The 21045-nt window shown below is 41.2% G+C and overlaps 1 protein-coding gene across 2 annotated transcripts; it reads right to left on the bottom strand.

The window, feature by feature from the left end:
- Window positions 1-123: 123 nt before the first annotated feature.
- On the bottom strand, window positions 124-20370 carry grm2.S (glutamate receptor, metabotropic 2 S homeolog). 2 transcript variants are annotated; one of them, XM_041561693.1, is made up of 6 exons: window positions 19921-20310; window positions 11621-12458; window positions 7539-8602; window positions 6841-7009; window positions 2646-2711; window positions 124-615 (listed from the first exon to the last, which is right to left on the bottom strand). In XM_041561693.1, exons 1-6 carry the CDS (start codon window positions 20209-20211, stop codon window positions 542-544), a joined length of 2502 nt encoding a protein of 833 aa, XP_041417627.1. In that variant the 5' UTR covers window positions 20212-20310; the 3' UTR covers window positions 124-541. The 2 variants fall into 2 exon arrangements, with proteins under 2 accessions (XP_041417627.1, XP_018116813.1); XM_018261324.2 differs by lacking the exon at window positions 2646-2711 and having other exon boundaries at window positions 19921-20370.
- Window positions 20371-21045: the final 675 nt, after the last annotated feature.

Raw genomic sequence — 21045 nt, 5'->3', positions numbered from 1 at the left:
TTTGTGTAGTCTGGCTTACTTGTGTTCATGATTGGGAGTTTGACTGCTCAATCTACAAACAGAAAATGTATTTACAGAAAATCGTTAGCAGCTTTACCACGCAAACTGAATGTGATTCCTACAACACCATACAACCAATGGGAAGACAAACTTAGAACTTCAAGGCTGGCAGCAGCCATAAAGTACAAGGCTGCAGTTACATCCAATGTATTCTTGGCTTGCTTTTACAGACCTCTGCAGAAGCTAAAACAGGCTTCCCAAAATTTCCTATAGGGTGTCCTAGTTTTGGCATTTCCAATAATCCAAATGTGAAGAAAACGCCCACAATCACATCCAGTTTCGTACAGGAAAATATCCAGTGCTGAGTTTCAGGCCCACCTGACCTGTCCTTTCTAGGTCACCTTGTTACAGACAGAATGCTCTTGCTCACTGTGACTATAGATGACCCTGTCCTCGCTGTAATATGCTGTTAGAGAAGAGCCCCCTCCTGCACCGATGACATCAGTACGCATCACATGGCACCCCCTTTGTTCTGATTGCATCACAGGGAGGAAGTCGTCGAGTCCACCACTTCACGCCCATTACAGACAGTTGGGACATACTGCACAGCTGAACCTGCAAACATACAACATGTAAAGTTTTATATGAAGAAGTTGAGCATTGTACAATACCAATACACACCCTAAATAAATGCACATATATTAAGTATTTGCTGTAGAAACATGGTTGAAAACGAAATCGTTATTAGGGTCTCATTGTTGGAGATTCTTCCCAGAGCTTAACTAAAAGGCAGAGAAATACTCAGCATCTTGTTAACTCCCTGGTTAGTGAGGATGTGGAGTAAATGGGAAGCCAGAAGCTTCTGTAGGGATGTGAATCTAAATCAACCTATTAAAACAATCCCCGGGGGTGAGAGATTCATCAACCAGGGAAGGTGGATAGGAGGTCAGCAACAGAATGCTTGTTAGGTAGAAATGCTAAATAAGAAATTCTTTTCATTAATGGTAACTGAGCATGAGATTGGTGGAACAGAAAAGTAAAAAAAAATATATATAGTACATTTTCAGCAGATTACAACATACTGAAGCTTGTACAGTTGCTTTGCCTATTGGACTTCATCATTTGATCTCTGCTGCAGATGTGTAGATAAAGGAAAAGCTTGTCTTCCCTTTTACTATACCAATGGGCAGCAAACCACAAATGAGCCCAAGTATATCTATGATGTTAAATAAATGGTGTCACTTGGACTACTGGTCCAGTCACAAGCCAAATAAAAACTGAATGAAAACGTATCCAGTTAAAGAGAATTTAAACCAGAAAACTTACTCCATGCCTTTGCAATTTACATGCATTTCTTTTTTTGTTGTTGTGTGATATTAGCAGTTTTATAACAGGTCATCTGCTCAGCAGCCCTCTCTGTTACAGTGAGAGTGTCGGTAAACTTAAAGGAACAGTAACACCAAAAAATTTAAGTATTTTAGAGGAATGACAATATAATGTACTGCTGTGTTTGCTATAGAAATACAACTACAGTTTATATCAACAAGCTCCTGTGTAGCCACAGGGTCAGCCATTCAAGCAAAGAATACTTAGTTAAACTCTGTCGTATACAATATTATTCTTCATATCTGTTATCTGCTGTGTAGCCTGAGCCGTTTCTCCTTTTTCAGCTTAGAATGGCTGCCCCCATTGCTACACAGCAACTTGTTTATATAAATTATATTTGTGTTTCTGAAGCAAACACACCAGTTTTACAAGTGCAGCACAATACTACATTGTATTTTCATTTGTTTAAAAATTTTTTTGGTGTTACTGTTCCTTTAACTGATTGTGGGGCATCATTTAACCCTAAAGTTGCTGACACTGGCTCTTGAAAGCTGTTCCAGACTGACAATGCAATTTCAGCATCTCTACTATCTCAGAAGCCATTAAAAACATTGTATGTATATTGCAAAAATAATTAGAGGTTTTCTTATGGAGAAGGACTCTACTCCATACTCTGTTACAGTTAGGTTGGTGAGCACAGAAGCCGCAAACACAACACTTCTATTAAGAACAAATTAAATGTGTGTGAGGAATGGGTTAATCATATAAAAAGGAATGGGAAACACAAGGCAAAAAGATGAAAGTTGTGCCACCATTTCTGCGGTAATGAATGTTTCCTTTCCAGGTTACTGTCAGAGCAGTGGGTCACATGAATGTAGCCCCCCCTCGTTAAATGCACAGTTAATTAGAAATCAATTCCCTCCCCCAACCTTCCTCTGCAAGGCTTAAGGCAACCCCTTAAATACTATATAAGGAGTTAAAAAAATATCATGTATTTCACTGACGTGCAGAGATTGCTGTTAGAAACAAAATAGAGTGGAAGAAATGGGTTGGGGGGAAGCTCTAATGAGCAGGGCCCTCTATGCGCCTGTATTAGTCAGTATTTGTGAGTAATTGTATATTTCATTAAGGCAACATTCTATTGTACAGCCTTGGGAAATATGTTGCCACTGTATAAATACATGTTAATAATGGGGGTAATAAATCATTCATCCATGAGTGTAGTCTGTCCCATGCGGTTTGATGACTCTTGGGATTGTTCTTTTTCATTCATGATACATAAAGACAAATTGGGCTGATAGCTTTCCCTTTAATCTTACTTTCAGGCCTTTGTTGCTCAAGGGAGTTAGCTGACCGATCAAAGTGCTCATTAGAAGAACCCCTCCCTGAAAAAAAAAATTAAATTAGGTTTTTTTTTTTAAATGACCCACCTGTCTGGAACGTACAGAATCAAAATCTCCACCTTGGGTAGAAAACATGCCTAGGAGAGGGGTAGGTCTGTATTCAATGTGATTTGTGTTAGCTAATTAGTCTTGCCCAATCAGTGAATGTTATTTATATGAGGCCAGACGCTCCAAGTCAAGTAGATAACAGTGGTAAGGGCTCTTACACATGAGCGTTTTTACCTGCGCTCCCCTGCGTTCTGTTTTTCGGCGTTCAGCCGCAGGGGAGCGCAGGAATAGACGCAAATTTCATTTTTTCAAATGGGGCTGTACTCACACAGGTGCATGTAGGCGCCGAACGCAGGTTGAGACGCAACATGCTGCATTTTTCCTGCGTTCGGCGCCTACATGCGCCTGTGTGAGTACAGCCCCATTTGAAAAAATGAAATTTGTCTATTCCTGCGCTCCCCTGCGGCTGAACGCCGAAAAACGGAACGCAGGAGAGCACAGGTAAAAACGCTCATGAGTAAGAGCCCTAATGCTCATCTTCTTCCTGAGTGATTGAATGATTATATAGTGAATAAAGTACCCCCTTTTGTAAATTATAATAGGGATGCACCAAATCCAGGATTCTGTTCAGGATTTGGCCTTTTTAAGCAGGATTCGGTTTTGGCCGAATCCTTCTGCCAGGCCGAACCGAATCCAATTTGCATACGCAAATTAGGGGCGTGGAGGTAAAAAGTAAAAAATGTTTTCCCCTTCCCACCCTTAATTTGCATGTGCAAATTAGGCTTCGGTTCGGTATTTGGCCGAATCTTTCAAGAAGGATTCAGGGGTTCGGCCTAATCCATAATAGTGGATTCGGTGCATCCCTAAATTATACGGATATTATAAGTTACCAAGGAGTTTCATGACCATAGTGTTTTTATACAGGTCATGGTACTCCGAGGTGACTTCTAATATCCTTATAATTTACAAAAGAGAGTACTTTATTTATTATAATACACAGGTTTTAGGGAGTCGTGACAAAAATGACATCACTACTCACCATTTATAACTGATGACATCAGTACTCAATGTATATAAGGATATAATTTACAAGAAATTCATGGCTTTTGTGTATTTTATATATAGTATATATGCAATATGGAAACCAGTTTTCTCCTCAACCAAATTTGGATCACTGCTGTAACTTGGACTTGATTATCCCTGATCTTCCTTGTAGTTTTTGAGCTAAATATGAAATGGGAAATTCAAATGGAATGTCCAGGGAAACAAGAACATGCTGGTTTGGGGACAGTCAGGATTTTGTTATTTGTTGATGCTGAATTATTCTGAATATTTGGTCGGTCATTGGTTGTGTCCCTGTAGGGTTAGTTCTTGAGTCATGGCCGAGTAACATAATACTTGCTGATAGTTGCCACGGGGGCTCTTTTCGAAATGATTTTTGATAGGAGGAATAATGTATGTGCTAGAATCCTATGTGTCTTCAAAACTTGCCCATGTAATCTCAGAATTTGGTACAAGTCTACTTTCAATTTATCTGCTCAGATGAATCGTGTTTACTGACTGTCTCTCTTGGAGATGTTGGAAGGCCTACAGAAGCAAAATTCAGTGTGAAGTGGCTAGCCCTAAGGGAAATAATAATTAATACTTGACCCAAAATGTACATCTTTGGAATCTGGGTGAAGCCTGAGTAGTTATGTTGCCTTTTATAATGTACATCCAGCTGGTTAAGCAAATCTACATTCCCTACACTTACCCCCTTATGTAATTAAAAACAGCTAAATTTGCCCAGGAGCAGTAACCCATAGCAACCAATAATATGTATGCTTTTAATTAGGTGACCAGAAAATGCTACCTGCGGATTGGTTGCTATGGGTTACTGCCCCTGAGCTAACTTACTGTCTTATATTATACAATCCCTGTGTATGCTAGCAAGGCTACTTCATTGGCAGCATACCACTAGGAGCAAGTCCTTATAATACTAATAGGAAACAAGTAAGGAAAAGATGTGTATTCCCTGTGGATTGTGTGATTTTAGTTAACAAGGGAGCAGTGTTGTGCTCTCAAGCCGAAAGCCAAGCCAAGAATCGGTATCTCTCAAAATATCCACCATTCCTGTTGGGGGTCTTAGTCTGAATGTTTTGTCATGGCAATCTCTATAGGAGAGCTGACCCCCTCTCTTTTGTCTTCCTCTAACTATATTAACAAACTCTAGGGCTTGTTTTTTAATGCACTGCGCACCTGGCCCCAATGCATTTTTTCTGCTCCTTTAATAGAATACAAATATTTGCACATCATTCAGCATGCAGCAGTGCCTGGGACAGAGATGTGTGCTGCAGATGGCCACCCCTAAGCGGTGCAATTTTATGCCCCTTGGAAATCCAGCACTTTTGCCTGTGCCATTGGTAAATGAGTTCTCAAGTGTTAATTAACAGTGTTGATTTGTATTAAAAAGGGCATCCAGATATATAGAAACACGAGCAGAGTCTTCACTGTCTTCCCTTAGTGTTGGATTCACTAGATCTAAATAGAAAATCTAAAGGTGGCCATACACTGAGAGGTGGGAGATATCGTGCTAGGCCCAACGATCGGATCATAAAGAAGGTTAACAGGGCAGTCAGATCGTGGGACCACATCAACAAACAGATGCGGCCGCAATCCGACAAGATTTTTAGTCCTGTCCGATCGACATCTGGCCGACTTTAAGCCAGATATCGATCAGGGAAGCCCGTCGGAGGGATCCATACACGGGCCAATAAACTGCCCACATGGTCTGTCGGCAGCTTTTATCTCCCTGTGTATGGCCACCACCTGTATTTCCCAGGGCCTTATGTGTTTGGACTCTTTTACTGAATGGTCATATTCTTGGGCGGAGTTGGGACGGGCAGAGTCGGAGTGGGGTGGAGGTGAGATGGGAAGTGGGCGGGAGCAAGGAGATTAGAGTGCACCGGGGCACTTTGAAGATTTTTTTGCAACGGGTCGGCACAGTCTAGTTATGTCACTGACCAGGGCTCATCCACATGCATTCTGGGTACCTGTCAAAAAATAATACATAGGAACCAAATGGCATTTCACTGGTTTCTATAGAAAAAGCGATGTTGATCTGGTTGCCTGGCAACTCCGTTTTACCTAAGAAAGGCTAAAACTGACTTAAATTTTTTTTATCACACTTTAAAACTCTTCCCACTTCCACTACTCATTAATTAACACAGTAATGACTTAAAATAGCCTTACTGATGTAACAAAATGTTTCACCATTATGCCTACATATTATATCCTTAACAAATTACACCGGAATGGTAAAAAAAAAAAAAAAATTAAAAAAAAATCTAAATTTGTATGCTCTGTTTCAACATTGTTTGTGATCTACAGTAATATGTAACGGCCACGGGCAAAGCACACACACATGCACTCTTGGATAGGCAATATCCAGAGTATTGGAACACTAGGTATACATTAACAGAGACAACATATAGCATATGCTGTACATGTCCCCTAACATAACCACATAACAAACCACAAACCCTGACAACCACATTACGTTTTCCGTTGCAGACATTGGATAGGTTGTATAGGAATGCTAATAGTTCTATTAAAATAAAAAATAAAGACCAATTGATAAGATGCTTAGTATAGTAGGCTGTAAAACACAGTAATACTTAAATTATATTATATAAGTGACCCTTCTTGTTCGTTGAACAACATGATAAACACTGTTGCCTGAAGTTAGAGGTCCCATAAATGTATATAGGCCAAGTGAAAAGTGGTGGAAGTAAAAGGAGAAAAAAGGGGCATTTGTGGAGAAGACTATTTCAAAGGAGATGAAAAAAGTATGAGGAGTGGAAGGTACCCTGACTGTACATGGTGGCAAAGATGTTTCTCAAGACCTTGATGACTAACTTTTTATATAATTTATACTTGTGCAACCACAATGAATCATTTGGTCAAGTGCAATAGGAATAAAGAATGCCTGTGTTGGATTGTTTTGAGTAACTGTACCTATTTCACTAATAGAGGGCCCATGTCTCCTGTTCCTCTTACAGGAGGAAGATCATGGAAAGGCGAATGCAGTTTCACTATACCTTGTATGTACTTGTATTATTAACTCCTCTTTTATTTCACTCACCATGAGCTCCTCCTGGCCCAGTGGCACTAAATCGGTTGGTGGCAATGCGATGACTGGTGACATTTTTCTGTGGTTGGAATATAATGATGTGGAGTTTTGGAGTGAAGAGACAGCCGAGTACCACCGAGCCACTCAGACTGACTGAAACGCAGAGAGTGGTGGTCTGAACCTGTAGGATACAAGAAATGTGTAAGGTAGACATGGAGAAGATCAAGGGGCTTCAGATATTGTTAGGAAGTTTAGTACAACCTTATCTGGATATCAGTAGATGCTATGACAGTGTATACTATGGCCAGTGTAAAGGCTGTACACCTTGATGATTTTTTATGTAGAACTAGTAAAAAGCAAACACACCGGCACACGAGACCTTTGTTGCAGGTATACCCGTGCAGAATTTTTTTTTTAATGCAGAAAATGCAACGTTTCGGGGCACACACCTTTGGCGTCCCCCGAAACGTTGCATTTTCCGCATTAAAAAAATTTCTGCATGGGGATACCTGCAACAAAGGTCTTGTGTGCCGGTGTGTTTGCCTTTTACGGATATTTGGAGGCTGCTGTCACGAGCACCAAGCTAATTGCCTATTAATTACATTATCCAGGTGTGCGAGAGCTCTCCCCCTTTTATGTAGAACTAGGCATGGAGGCAGCAGTAGAGTATATGAAGAGCAGTGTAAAGTGAGTGATGTTGTGTGTCTCACCCGATAGTCACTGGAGGTCACAAAGTAGATTGGGAGGAACGCCAGCCAGATAATACACGTGGTATACATAGTAAAGCCTATGAACTTGGCTTCGTTGAAGTTCTCTGGACACTTGCGTGTCTTAAATGCATAAAGGGTGCAGAGCAATACAAGCAGTACATTGTAAGACAAGGATATCAACATGCTCCCATCACCACTATTGCATTTCAGCGTCACAATGTATCGTTTATCTGGAGCGGTGTCCTTTCGGGTTCCAGGAGGTTCAAAGAGCAACCAGATGACTACCACCAGCAGCTGGCAGGAGATGAGAACCAGGCAGATGCCCACTTGTGAGGCTGGGCTGATAAAACGAGGCCGCTGGACACCATCTCGTGCTCCACTGAAGATGCGGGCTATTCGATTGGTCTTGGTGAGGAGGGCAGAGTAACAGATTGCAAAAGAGGTGCCCAGTCCAAGTCGACGAAGGGTGCAGACAGAGGTGGATGGTTTGGAAATGAATATAAATGTCATGGCATAGCAAAGAAGCACCCCACACAGTAAGATGTAACAAAGTTCACGCCCTGAAGCTTTCACAATGGGCGTGTTGTTGTTTTGCACAAACACCCCAATTACATAAAGAGTAGAAAGAAGGCCTAGGCAGGAAAGACAAACCGGGCCTACAGCCCAAGCATCACCCCAGCGGATGTACTCCTGGGGAAGCTCATAGCAGCCAGTTAAGTCCAGACTTGGCCAATATCCCATGCCGCAGTCCTTACACGTAAACTCGTCTAAGAGGAACTCGTACGGCTGGCAAGCAATGCAGATCCAGCAGCACACATCTCCCGGCTGCATGCTCTTCACCTCATTCTTCTTACAAGGGTCACTGCACTGGGACACAGGCACTGCATTTTTAGCCCATGGGATTAGACTGGTGTTGAGTGTCAGCTCCTCAGCCCAATACCCGACCTTCTGGTAATGGTAACGACCTCCTGTGTTTTGAAAATTAAAGATGTTGTAGCGACCAATTCCATCCCCGTATTTGTCAAATCGGACTGTGCTTTTTGTGTCCGGAGGGGGGAACGGAGCTGAAAAAAAAAATAGTAGATAGAAATACAAAACACATTCATTTACTACAGTTTAAGTTAGTTTAGAGTAGTCATTTGTATTCTTATAGCTCATAAAGGAAGTGGATAGTTTATATTTATGATGCGGGTATGTAGATTTAATATGTGCCCAGTTTTTATGGATTAGTAGGGTCCTCAAACCACTAAAACTGTCTGAAAGTGAACGTTATTCAGAAAGCATTTACCAATAAAATGTCATTAGAGTTAAACCTAAATCAACTGATATATTTGTTTTGTGTATTATTTGCATCGCTTTTTGCAAGCTGATTCTTTGGGGCAAATTTACTAAAGGGTGAAGTGGGCGTCGATAGCGAAGATTTGCCAGAAATCCCATCAGCAGGGACATCGCCAATTTACTAACAGACATAGAGGACAATTTGCTAGTGAAAGAGCTCAGCGATAACAAAGTTTCGCTCCCTCCCAGCAGGCAAATTTTTGCCCAGATGAGCGATCATTACTCCGCAAATTCACTAAAGTGTGGATTTTCCATTACGTTACCCCATTGGCGAATGGCAAAGCCTTCCAAGGCGAAAATGTGTTCATTAGTGAATTTGCCCCTTATCACAGCAGGCAGCAAGCCAAGCTCCCCTGACTGAGAGGGAAGAGAACAGCCCAGAAGACAATAATCCTAATGCAGACTGCTATTATTGTGAGTTCTTTTTTTATGAGCTGTTACAATTGCAGTCTGAAAGAAGAGGCACCTCATATCCCATGGTTATAATTATGGAACCAATAATGTGAAATAAAAAGTGTAAGGCAAATTTATGTAGGTTCATTAAGAGATAAGAAGTTTTCAGCTAGAGGCTTACAGAACCATTAGAGCCAAATTTAACTCTCCAACAGATTTTATTTCCCTTAGGGATCCATACACATAATTCATACCTCCCAACTGTCCCTTTTTCGGAGGGACAGTCCCTCTTTTGACAGCTCAACCCGCAGTCCCTCATTTGTACTGGAAAGTCGCTCTTTTCTATGCACTTAACAGCCAGAAAAAGAAACAAAGTTTCTCACTTAATTGGCTTTTAGCAGAGAGCCCGGAACAGCTAACAGGTGCAAATAAGATACTTTGTAACAATTTTGAGACACGAAAACACAGTTTAGATAAGGAGAAATATTTTCAAACTTTCATAACCTGCCAAATTTTGTAAAACAAACACGGTAATTGGGGGGGTGTGGCCACAGAAAGGGGTGTGGTCAAAAAATTGCTGCACTACGTGCGGGAAAAATTTTTTTGTCCCTCTTTTTACTTCCAAAATGTTGGGAGGTATGATATTGTTTTTAATATAATTCACCTTTCAATGTTTCTTGATGGTTGAAATGGCCAACCAGGATAAAGAATGAACTCCTAGTGCACCCAACTTAAACAATTCCCATCTGCTGCTTCATATTTGCACCACATGCCTCCCTAGAACACAAAGAATTTAGCAGTGTCTCCATCTTATTCTTATGAGAGTGGGCCCTGGACCTCAGGTACCCCGGTGGCCCTAGAAGACCTATTCCAACACAGCCTTTACAAATGTAGCATGTCTGACAACAGGCCTACTACACTGACAAAGTTGGACGTTAGCTTCTACAGATTTGTTTTACACCACACTATTGCCAAAAACAGCCACATTATACCTGGCATAGTTCATTGAAGTTTACGGCACAAACCCAGGCAGCACAGAATTCCTGATGTGAAAAGTAACGTTAGAGCTCACACTTTTTCTAATGTCAGCATTCAAAAAATTACAGTATTTAATTACAGTAATTTTCTTGGATAGCATGGCATTAAACTGGTGTTGTTTGGGCTATATCTTTGTTTTTCATAATAAAAATATAAATCCCCCCTGGTTACAACTAGCAGAATGTATTAGGTTGAACTGTGTCAGGAAAGCAGCTTCTCATTCTGGTCAGAGAAGATCACGGCAGGGACCAACAACGTGGGCGCTTCCTACTCGTAAGGAAAAAAAGAACCTGTTTGATAATTAATGTATTGGGGTATTTCTTAATGCAACCAAATGCCTCATACTGTTTGTTGTTGACAAGCATCATGAATCAGTGTTTGCACTGGGGATGTAAAAAACAGAAAGGCTGAAGGAGCACATTAATAAAACATAGAAGGGGGAGTGAAATGGAATGGAGCAAATACTGCCCAGTGATTGCAATTAGTCTAGTTTATACCATCTGGAAATTAAGATGCATTTGCTTTACCGAATATGTTTTTACAGACATATTTGCAGCAGGTTTGCTTTAGTGTTCTAGTAATGGTATGTACCAAAGTCATCACAATGTCATGTGATTATTCTTTGAAAGCTTGTGAAACAGAATAACCTGATGGACAGGTAGGCTTGCTGTCAAATATAGCTCCAAGTACCTTTCAAGAGCCAAGGACTGTCAGGGGTGCTTAGAGTTGTAGTCCTTCAGAAGCTGAAGGTTCATAGGTTGCATGGATCTTCTTGCTAGGTATAAATTATGGACCAACAAAATATGTATTGCCTTGGGGACCCACCTAGTATCAGACTGGGCCTCCAGAAACCCTGATATCAAGGGCCCACTCTCATAACAATTAGCAGGAGACCGTGGCAAATGGTATAGGACAGTGATCTCCAACCAGTAGCACACGAGCAACATGTTGGTCAGCAAGCCCTCTGATGTTGCTCCCAGTGGCATAAAGACCATGTGAAGTACCAAGCAGAACCACCTGCCAGACCACATAGGGGCTATGAAATAGCAAATTACAGCCTTTACTGGGCACCCCTAGGAACTTTTTTCATGCTTGTGTTGCTCCCCAACTATTTTATATTTAAATGTGGCTCCCAGGTAGAAAAAAAAGTTAGGGACCCCAGGTATAGAAGTTATATAGGCTTATGGTGGAAATTGAGGCCCACCTGGTGATCCCCTGGACTATAGCCTGTTAGTAACCATTTCTGCAGTGAGCCCTAAAGCTCACAGCGGGACAAAGCTTCACAACCAACACCCTGTTTAATAATTTCTTACCATTGAACTTGACATTCAGGATGTAGTCACGGTAGAAGCGTTTCCCATTGGGTGGGTTCATGTTGACACAGAGATGAGTTGAGTTCGGACATATGGCATGTTGCATGTTGTGCAAGGCATGGGCCATGGCGTACACCGCATTAACCACAAACATGATCTTGGACTCCTGTTCAAACTTAACCTGTCGCAGTGAATGTTCAGAACACTCTGGAGATGAAAGGCGACACTGGAATTTATTTTCCCAGAATTCCCGGAACCAAGGGTTGCGAGTGTTATTGTCAGGATGCAGTGACTGGAAATACTCAGAGAACTCCATGAGAGGGTAAGACGCCAACTCTATAGTGATGGCCCCTTCTGCCACCTGCTCACTGCCAAGCACTACACTCTCCAATGCACCCCAACCATCACTGGCCACCCACATGAAGGAAACATTAAGCTCCTGAGCAGCAGCTAACAACTCTCGTGCATCCTCTATCTTTGTGAAGAGAACAACCACTCGAGCACTGGGTTTCTGTTGCAGTGCCCTAATTACACCAGCAAAGGTTTTCTTGTTCATGGACCTTCCAACTTTTTCAGAAGTGGCGATGCAGATGTTACGGGCTCTGGCCTCCTGCTCAAATGCCTCTATACCTGTTTCACCATAGTCACCCTCAGATGCAACAGTGGAGACATAGGTCCAGTTGAAGTAGCGAAGGATCTCCGCCATGGCTTTAGCCTGGTAGAAGTCAGGGGGGACTGTGCGTGCAAAGAAATCATAGCGGGATTTGTCACTTAGTTTGGCACTGGTGGAGGCATAGCTAATCTGTGCAATCTGGAAGAGCCTCAAAAGGTTGGCAACCTAAAAATAAGAGAAAAATAAGGAGGTGGGAATACGGAAACAATGCAAGGAGAGCTAAACCCTACAAAATGAATATAACTAGAAATTCATATTTGATATACAGAGCCTATCATTGCCCCCTGCCTAAAGGTTTGAAATATCTATTACAGTAATGATCCAGGCTTTCAAAGTCGTGCACACAGGGTCACCATTTTAGATTTTGTTGGGAGTGTCAGTGACACACACAGGGCAGCCATCAGGGGGGGGACAGGGGGGAGAGTTGTAGGGGGCCCCGAGGGTAAGGGGGGCCTGGCCATGCCACACTTACTTGATTAGCCAGGCCCCCCATCTTTCTGAGAGCTGCTGACTTCGGGAAGGCATGGACTTTTAAGGGGCCCTGGCCACCAATTTTCTCATAATGTGGGGGGGGGGCCTCTGGCCACCAATTTTTTTTTCTCATGTTGGGTCCTAGCCACCAATATTTTTTAATGGGGGGCCCTGGCCACAAATGTTTTTTTATGGGGGGCCCTGACCACCAACATCTTTTTATTTTTAATTAACATGTGGGAACCCTAGCCACCAATATTTTTTTTGTTTTTTTACTGTGTGGTGGGGGGGGCGGACCTGTAGGTGGGGCTTGCGGTGGGTGCAGCCCAGGGGGCCTAGTAAATTTTGTCATATGGGGCCCTGCGATTTCTGATGGCGGTCCTGGACACACACATGCTCTTTGTGCTCTGGCAAGTGAAGCTTAGGGGTTGTCACAAATCATCAAGCAGAAAATGAGGCAGGTCTGTTGTACAAACTAATGCTGGAAACATGGAAAGGTACAAGGTAACTCTGTACTTCACATTAGATATTGACTGGGGTATAATGTGGCGACATGGAAATCAGTGTAAATCCAAATGAACTTAATTGAAGGAATAAGTGAACTCAGAGAATATAAGATTTTAAATGATTTAAAATTGATAACATTTTCAAAAGGTAACTGACTAGTTTTATCTATAGAAAGTCCTGGTGAGACTACTGCCACGGCACATAGAACTTCTATATACATTATTTTGCCCTTTGGTCTATGAAACCAAATCAGTAATTTTCCTGAAATGCTTATTCTGTCGTTAAAAGCCCTTGCTGTTACCTTGTACGTCAACTAGAATTATTCATGTTACAAGTCATGTCCTCAGCCCGGAGTTAAGTGTTCTACAACAAGGTTAGTAGAGAGAAGGGGTGGGGGAGCACTGGACCCCAAGGGTAGTTAGAGAATGGGAGGAACGCAGTCTCCACCAGGCTTAGTAGAAAGATGTGAGAGAGAAGAAAAGGAAGAAGGCATTTGCAGGTATTAGTTAAGAGAAGGGTAGGTAAGTACTATACACTATGTTAGTTGGGAAAGGGGAAGAAATATTGGGAGAAATTGTGCGACAGTGTTTATTTGGAGAAGGGGTAGGTAAACCAGCATTAGTAGAGTAGAAAAGGAGGGATGCAATATACATAAAAGCTAGCTTGTGAAAACTGGTGGGTAGCAAAATACACCAAGGTGGGAGACAGAGTGAAATATATAATGTACACTGTTATTGGCTGGGAGAAGGGGAGGGAGGCAATATATAGTTATCTTAGGGAATGGGGGAGGAAAGCACTACACAAAAGGGTTGGTTTGGAGAAGTTGGCAGGATGCTCTATATATCAAGATTAGCTGGTAAGAATTGTTTATTGAGTTAAATAGGACCGTGCAGGGCTGGACCAAACTGACCAGTAGCCTTAGGCTGCACTCTAGGCAGGTGCCTCTTCTGCCTACACCTTGTTCCGGCCCTGGGGCTGAGTTGGAAGAGAAAAACTAAAGACCATGGTTAGATTGGACAAAGCAGCTGGAAGCGCTTAGGAGGTTATAAACCCTGTATACCAAGTTTGGTAGCGAGACAGAAAAAGAATAGCATTTTACATTTAGTTTAGTGATAAGGTCTTGATCTGTGTTATTCCTCTAGTCTGTTTCTCACAATGTCACTGCCTCACAGTTATTGCCCCTCTGCCCTTTCTTGTTCTCTAGCAGCCCCTCACCTTTCTCCCTTCTTGTATTCCAGTCCCTTCTCTCAACCTTTGTTTGTTGTCTTTTGTTTTTAGGGGTTCTTTCTCCATCTCAACAACCACAAACAGTGAGCAATGAATTACTGCGACACCTCGTCTTCAGTGATTTCCCTATCAATTCCTTAGTATAGTATAATGAGTAGGTGATCGCAAGAAATGAGATGGAAATTTTTCAGACTTATTGTAATGGGAGCAAGTGTGTGTGCTGCTTGGAAGCCACGGGAAAGATAATATCCAGGTTATTTGAATTCACTCTTTTTTATTCTTTCCTTGAACAGCAGCACAGTGCCCCACTGAGATGTGCAAATGCAAAACTGAATGTGACAGACTGGATTATTAGAAAATAATCCAAAAAGGCTAAACGAGAGTTTTCTCTGGGGAGATCTACTGTATAAATCTAGATATGTCCTGCTTTGTGTCACTTTTACAACAATGTAAAATGTATATATTAAGAGCAAATGGGCACCAAACTAGTGTTGCCACCTTTACCAGTGGCTAAACCCGAAGAAAAGGGGGTGGGGCGGGCATGATGACATCAGAGGAAGGCACAATGATGTCGGTGGAACAATGATGCCTGGTCGGGGTTATTGCATCACTTAGATGCAAATGGCACGATTTCTGTTCAGTTTCTGAATATTTTAAACATGAAAGAATGTCTTAAATGAGCAGTCCTTTGAAAAACTGAAAAACTGAGATGTCCAGTTTTGGAAACCAGGTCTGGACTGAGAATCAAAATAAGCCCTGGCAGGTACCCCGAGGCCCCAACAGGCCACACAAAGGCCCAAACAGCTCCCCGCCGGCCCACTAAATAGTAAATGTCTATGGTATATTACAGCAGCCCCTATGGCATTTGCCAGAACCCACAGATTGCCAGTCCGGGTCTGGTGGAAACTCTATCTCTATCTGTATTCTGCCTGACGAGTTAGCCCAGACTTCTAATTACAAGGTATGGGATCTATTATACAGAAATCAGTGATCAAGAAAGGTCTGAGATACAAAAATGTTAATTTAGAAAAAGATTCTTATTTTTAATTGATTGATTGGACATTGGTAATTTTTCAACCCAACTTTGTAACAATGTAACTATTACTTGCTTTTTATTTTTTGTTTCTGTAATGATAATAGCTAAGCCATGTTGAAGTGAGTACCTTTAAATGTTTTTATTTATTTGCCAGATTGTTGTTTGAGTTTCACAAGGCTGGAAACCAAACAGAAAGTTGAGATCTGAACAGGCCTTAGAAAAACCAAACAGAGTAATGACAACAGGGGGGGAAATATTGTTCAGCACGGCACACTCTGCTCTCCTAAAGCTCTAGCCTGATGCTCAGCCAAGGGGATTGGCACCCTTCAATGTAAAGCTTGAAATTGTTGAGCCAGCACAATTGAATTGCCCTGTTGTGCCAGTTCAATAATTTTAATAACAACAGCATTTAACAAAATACAGCCATACAGTACATGGTAATAGCCCCCATCTTGCCTCTCTACTTAAGGTACTGATTCAGCCATGGCATCGCAATGCAGAATGGTTGCAAGGTAGTGTATAATTATTTTTTTCCCTGGATGATGCCACTGATATGACCTTGCCAGTCATTAGGGCAAAATGGTAAGATTTGTCTATTGACAATGTGCCTTGGATTAAGATCGGTTTGGCTCTACAATTTAGGGGATTCTCAACCTATTTAGGGTCATTAATAGGCTGTGTTCTGTTGTATGTTCCAGAAGAAAACAGTGTAATATATAACAGCTTTCATCTGCTGACTTCAAGTCAAGTGGAAGAACCATTGCCCTAGGTCTAGGGCACATCTTGCTAGTAAACAAACACTTGAAAGTACTGACGGTGAAGAGGTCCATTCCCTGGGAAGCATTCACCTGAGACTAAATGTGACTGGTGAAGAGTTGACAGCTCCCCTGATGGGAGTTTAAATTCGTCCTGTAGATTAGTGTTGGTCCACACGCTACTTGTGCTTAAGGCTGCCGTTTTTGCACCTATTTTGTGCAGGTTAACTGTCAGACAGTCATTGGGCTCAGTCCCACATATTTAGGCTCTAATCAGGGCCTCAGCAACCTAATATTTAGCAAATGATGGTAATCTAATGCCAAGGCTGAAGTGTACATTGATAACATGAGCCCCAGTCTATGAGAAGTGATTGGCAAAAAAATATATTAGGAACACTAGTCACAATTGTTCTACCTGCAATTTGTATCTTTATATCTGAGCTTGTCATGAGAGTTTCTCATAGATCTGTTTTGCCTTCACTGATTCCAGTGCACCATGTTATACACGTTATACCATATGTTATGTATACATGGACAAAGTCTGCCATAAGAACATACACACTAAAACTGGTCGTTAATGTAGTTGGCACAAACACAAAACTTGAAGATATATTATTTTCTTATGGTTTTAAACATGTCCGTATGTCTTTCTCAAGCAACCAAATTGCTACCCTCACCTACATAAAGTAAACAGAGTGCAAAATTTAAAGTTTGCACAGTGCATATTTATTTGAAAATGGCTGTATTGCCCATGCTTTTTCTCAAATGCTAAAATATTGCGTTGTCATTTTTCTCAAATAAATTTTTCGTAAATGGCTTGGAAATCAGACGGGTGTTTCGTGAGTGCGTCCACAGTGCTAGGTTGTTGCGTGAAAATAGCGATGACAGTAACTTAAATTCACAATATTGCGAATATTTTCTCCACCACCAAAGTCGTGGTGTAATCCAGATGTAGAGTTTGTGCATAAATATTCGCAATTAGCAATATTTAAAAAGCACTAATGGACAGCCCTGGATTTGTGGTGAGGCCACAAAGGTCCAGGCATAGGGCGGCAGAATTGGAAGGGCGAGTTTAGGAATGAGCACATGTATGACAAACATATCTTGTCTTCTGAGGGTTTCTGCATACAGCATAATGTGTGGCATGCATCAGGGAATGCCGTGGTTTAATACAGGAGAAATATTGTATCTCCTTTAGTAGTGAGTAATGAATATGTGATGCTGTTGCTACCTGGTGTCATGACAAATCAAAGAGTAGCAAAGAGATGTAAATTACTGGTTAAAGGAACAGTAACACCATAATATTAGAGTGTTTTAAATGAATGTAAATATAATGTGCTGTTGTCCTCTTTCTATATATCCAGCCTTAACTACCAATCATGAGCCATTTGGAACAATGAAAAATATATAACACAACAGTCATGCACAGAAGGAAACCAGAATGTCAAAGGTCAGTACCAATAGTAAAGGTTCTTACACCTAATGTATTTGAAGAAAGTGGTGCAGAGGAGCACATTCTGCCTCACTATCCTCATAAGTTCTGATTGTAAAGCTTTTAGTAAGGGGTGAACCATTTATAGTCTACTGAACATTTTTCTAACGTACCAAAATGTATGACTACCTGTCAGTCATTTTATTTTAGCCAGATATTGATTATTTAGAATTAATGACCATAAATCTGAGCTTCACTTCCTGGCCTTGATTTGTTATTCCTGTTATCTCCTTCAATTAAATTCTCCCCTATACATAACCAGGTGTCGGGATCTGCTTGGCTGTGAGACAGTGTAGCCAACTTACTGTGCAACTCTGTAGTAATCGGGCCAGTCATTATTATATTTTAACATCTATTTATGCAAAATTAATTCTTACCAATCCACTACAGTTTGGTTGCATGTATATATAGAAATATATGGGATCCAATATTCAGAAATCCATTATCCAGAAGGCTCTGAATTACAGAAAGTTCATCTCCCATAGACTCCATTTTATGCAAATAATCCAGATTTTCTAAAAATGATTTCCTTTTTCTCTGTAATAATTAATCCAGCCTATTTGGTTTACTAAACGTTTACATGATTTTCTAGTAGACTTAAGGGATGAAGATCCAAATTAGGATCAGTTATCTGGAAAACCGCAGGTCCCAAGAATTCGGGATAACCGGTTCCAAACTTGTATTTGTTCCCCTTTAAGGTGCTTGCAATCAGGAGCACAAGTAAGAAAAGCAAAGATCTAATTCTAGAAGTGCTGAATTTAGCACCTACAGTAGCATAGGAATAGTTTGCTTGGATGCATGTAGGTGCAGGCAGCAATGTGTTGGTTACAGGAGGCATTTTCATAAATATTAATAAGGGGGACTTTGCATCAGTTTAACAGGGCAGAAGAGAATACTGAATACCCAGAGGTAAATCCCCCCAAAAATATTATAATGGGGGGAAAACCCTTTTTGCAATATACACATTTTTGTTCAGGGTTTTGGCTCCTCTTGTAAAGTTACATTTACTAATTTCAGAGCAAAAGTGGAAATGTATAATTATTTTATCATGAATATATACTAATATTGTAATCCATTGGCCTCTCTTGGAATTCATCCCACACCTCTGTCAGAATGGCCCAAGAATGAAATGAATTGTATTCCACAGAATAAAATGCCGGATGAACTATAAAACAGAGGAATCTATTCATTTTGTCCACTAGGTGGCTTAATCATTGTCAGTGGATGGATGTGGAAGTTTGTCGCTCTGTTTCGCTGGAGGAATGTTGCTGCCTATAATAATATACCAAAGTTCTCATGGTGAGAACTGTAAATAATGTGATGGCATGGCAAAGGCAAATTTGCCCTAATTATTTCTCTTTAAAACTTAACCATAATATTTTGCAGAGTTAGTGGCAGATGTGCCCATTGTACATGTATGAGAGCTAAATGGTGTATGTGCAGTATATTGGGGGCTTTATTGGGAAGGCAATTGACACTGGGATAGAACTTTTACTGTAATGCACTGCTGCACATGGAAAAGTAAACACTATCTATATGAAGCATCATAAAGAAATCAGCAAAGATTTTGAGTTTTTTTTTTACTCTTTGCATGTACAGGTATGGGACCTGTAATGCTCAGGACTGGAGTTTCCAGATAATGGATCTTTCTCTAATTTTCTACTAGAAAATCACATAAACATTAAATAAACCCAATAGACCGGTTTTGCTTCCAGTAAGGATAAATTATATCTTAGCTTGGGTCAAGTATATTACAGAGGAAAAGGAAATCATTCTTAAAAATTTGGATTATTTCGATACAAGGGAATCTATGGGAGACAGCCTTTCCATAATTTGAAGCTTTCTGGATAAGGGGTTTCTAGATAACAGATCCTAAACCTGCTTATTTTCTGTATATTTAGATTTTCCTTTTGTCTGCAAAGCAACTCTTCCAATTATTGATAGTAACTGGCAAAGGTTTAAATGTAAAGGGGGGGGGTTGTATTGATGATCACAGATACTCCCATGCAGAGAACAAGTTTAGAAGAATCCCAATGTCATGATCCTATCATGAAACAAGTACTTGAAATTCTCTTCCAAACCAATATTGTTACTTCCTCACTTAGATCCCCAAATTATACCTTCCTACCAAGAGTTTACCTGGATGGATACATCACTGTATGAGCCACCGATCACTCCACTGATTGCAGTAGGCGACTCCCCATGGATGGCATAAGACCCATCAGGACAAAGGTGCTGAGGCCCATCAGCACGTGTCAGAGAGCCTCGAACTAGCTCCAGGGCTTGCTCTAGTGCATATGTGTCTTTGGAGCAGGTATCCAGAATATGGGCCCCAAGATGAAGCCCCGGAAGAAGGTGTGGATCTCTGTTAATGGCATCTAAGGCAAATAGCATGGCCTCCAATCGTTGCAGACCACGGTGTTCATTCATCCGCCCACATTCAGCCCCAGGTCCACCCTTTTCATGCACTGGGAAGAGCCCACCAATCACAAAATCTCCATCCACACGGATTTCTGGCCGAGGAGGGCCACCACCACTATCAGTTTCTAACACTGGGAGAAGAAGGAGAGCCCAAAGCAATGAGGCCATCAGCAAATCTGTTGGGTCAGGTGTAAGTGACAAATTCAGAGTCCCAGAAGAGCAATGGAATTGTATAAAGAAAGCAGGGAAGAGTCACCATCAGATGTCCTCTGGGGAGTTCGAAGGTCACTGGGAATCACACTGTATCACAAGGTGAATCCTATAAAGTACAATCAGAGACAGTGTTACAGGTGAAAGAACAGCAGTCTTTATCTACAAACTATAGAGATTAATATATGTGATCTACAATGCTATTTACCTAGATAAGAATTCATACCTTCTCTTGGCCTTTCCTGCAAACGCTATGCATTGATGATGCCATTAATTTATACCATTCACTCGTACCATTCCACAAATAGGGATCAACCTCAGCGGTTTCTAGTCTCATAGACTTCCCTGGCCTTATAAAGTAACACGGGTAAAACTAGACATATATTGTGCAAAGCTGGTACATATTTGCTTTCCCATGGGGACCAGGAGGCCTCCCCAAGTGAACGGAGAGAGCCGATCATAACATTATCATCAATAAAGCTGGGAATTTCCTTTTTTCCTTTTCCAAGTGACAAAGTTGCTAGACAAAATCTTAGCAGCTTACGGTATTCAATGCAATCAATAAAACAATCACACATGAAGTCACCCAGGGTAAAAATGTGATTTCCTGGCTCAGAACGGGAACTTAGCAGA

This window comes from Xenopus laevis, chromosome 4S, assembly GCF_017654675.1.
Source record: "Xenopus laevis strain J_2021 chromosome 4S, Xenopus_laevis_v10.1, whole genome shotgun sequence".
Lineage (NCBI taxonomy): Eukaryota > Metazoa > Chordata > Amphibia > Anura > Pipidae > Xenopus > Xenopus laevis.
This window is presented reverse-complemented; position numbering and strand designations above follow the sequence as displayed.

What these genes read in the sequence shown, in the direction of transcription:
- grm2.S (XM_018261324.2), bottom strand. Translation starts at nt 20,370, where the DNA reads ATGGCCTCATTGCTTTGGGCTCTCCTTCTTCTCCCAGTGTTAGAAACT. An exon ending in CCTGAATGTCAAGTTCAATG is followed by an intron (nt 8,603 to 11,620) that starts GTAAGAAATTAT and finishes TTTTTTTTTCAG; the next exon opens with CTCCGTTCCCCCCTCCGGAC. An exon ending in TGGGCCAGGAGGAGCTCATG is followed by an intron (nt 616 to 6,840) that starts GTGAGTGAAATA and finishes GTATGTTTGCAG; the next exon opens with GTTCAGCTGTGCAGTATGTC.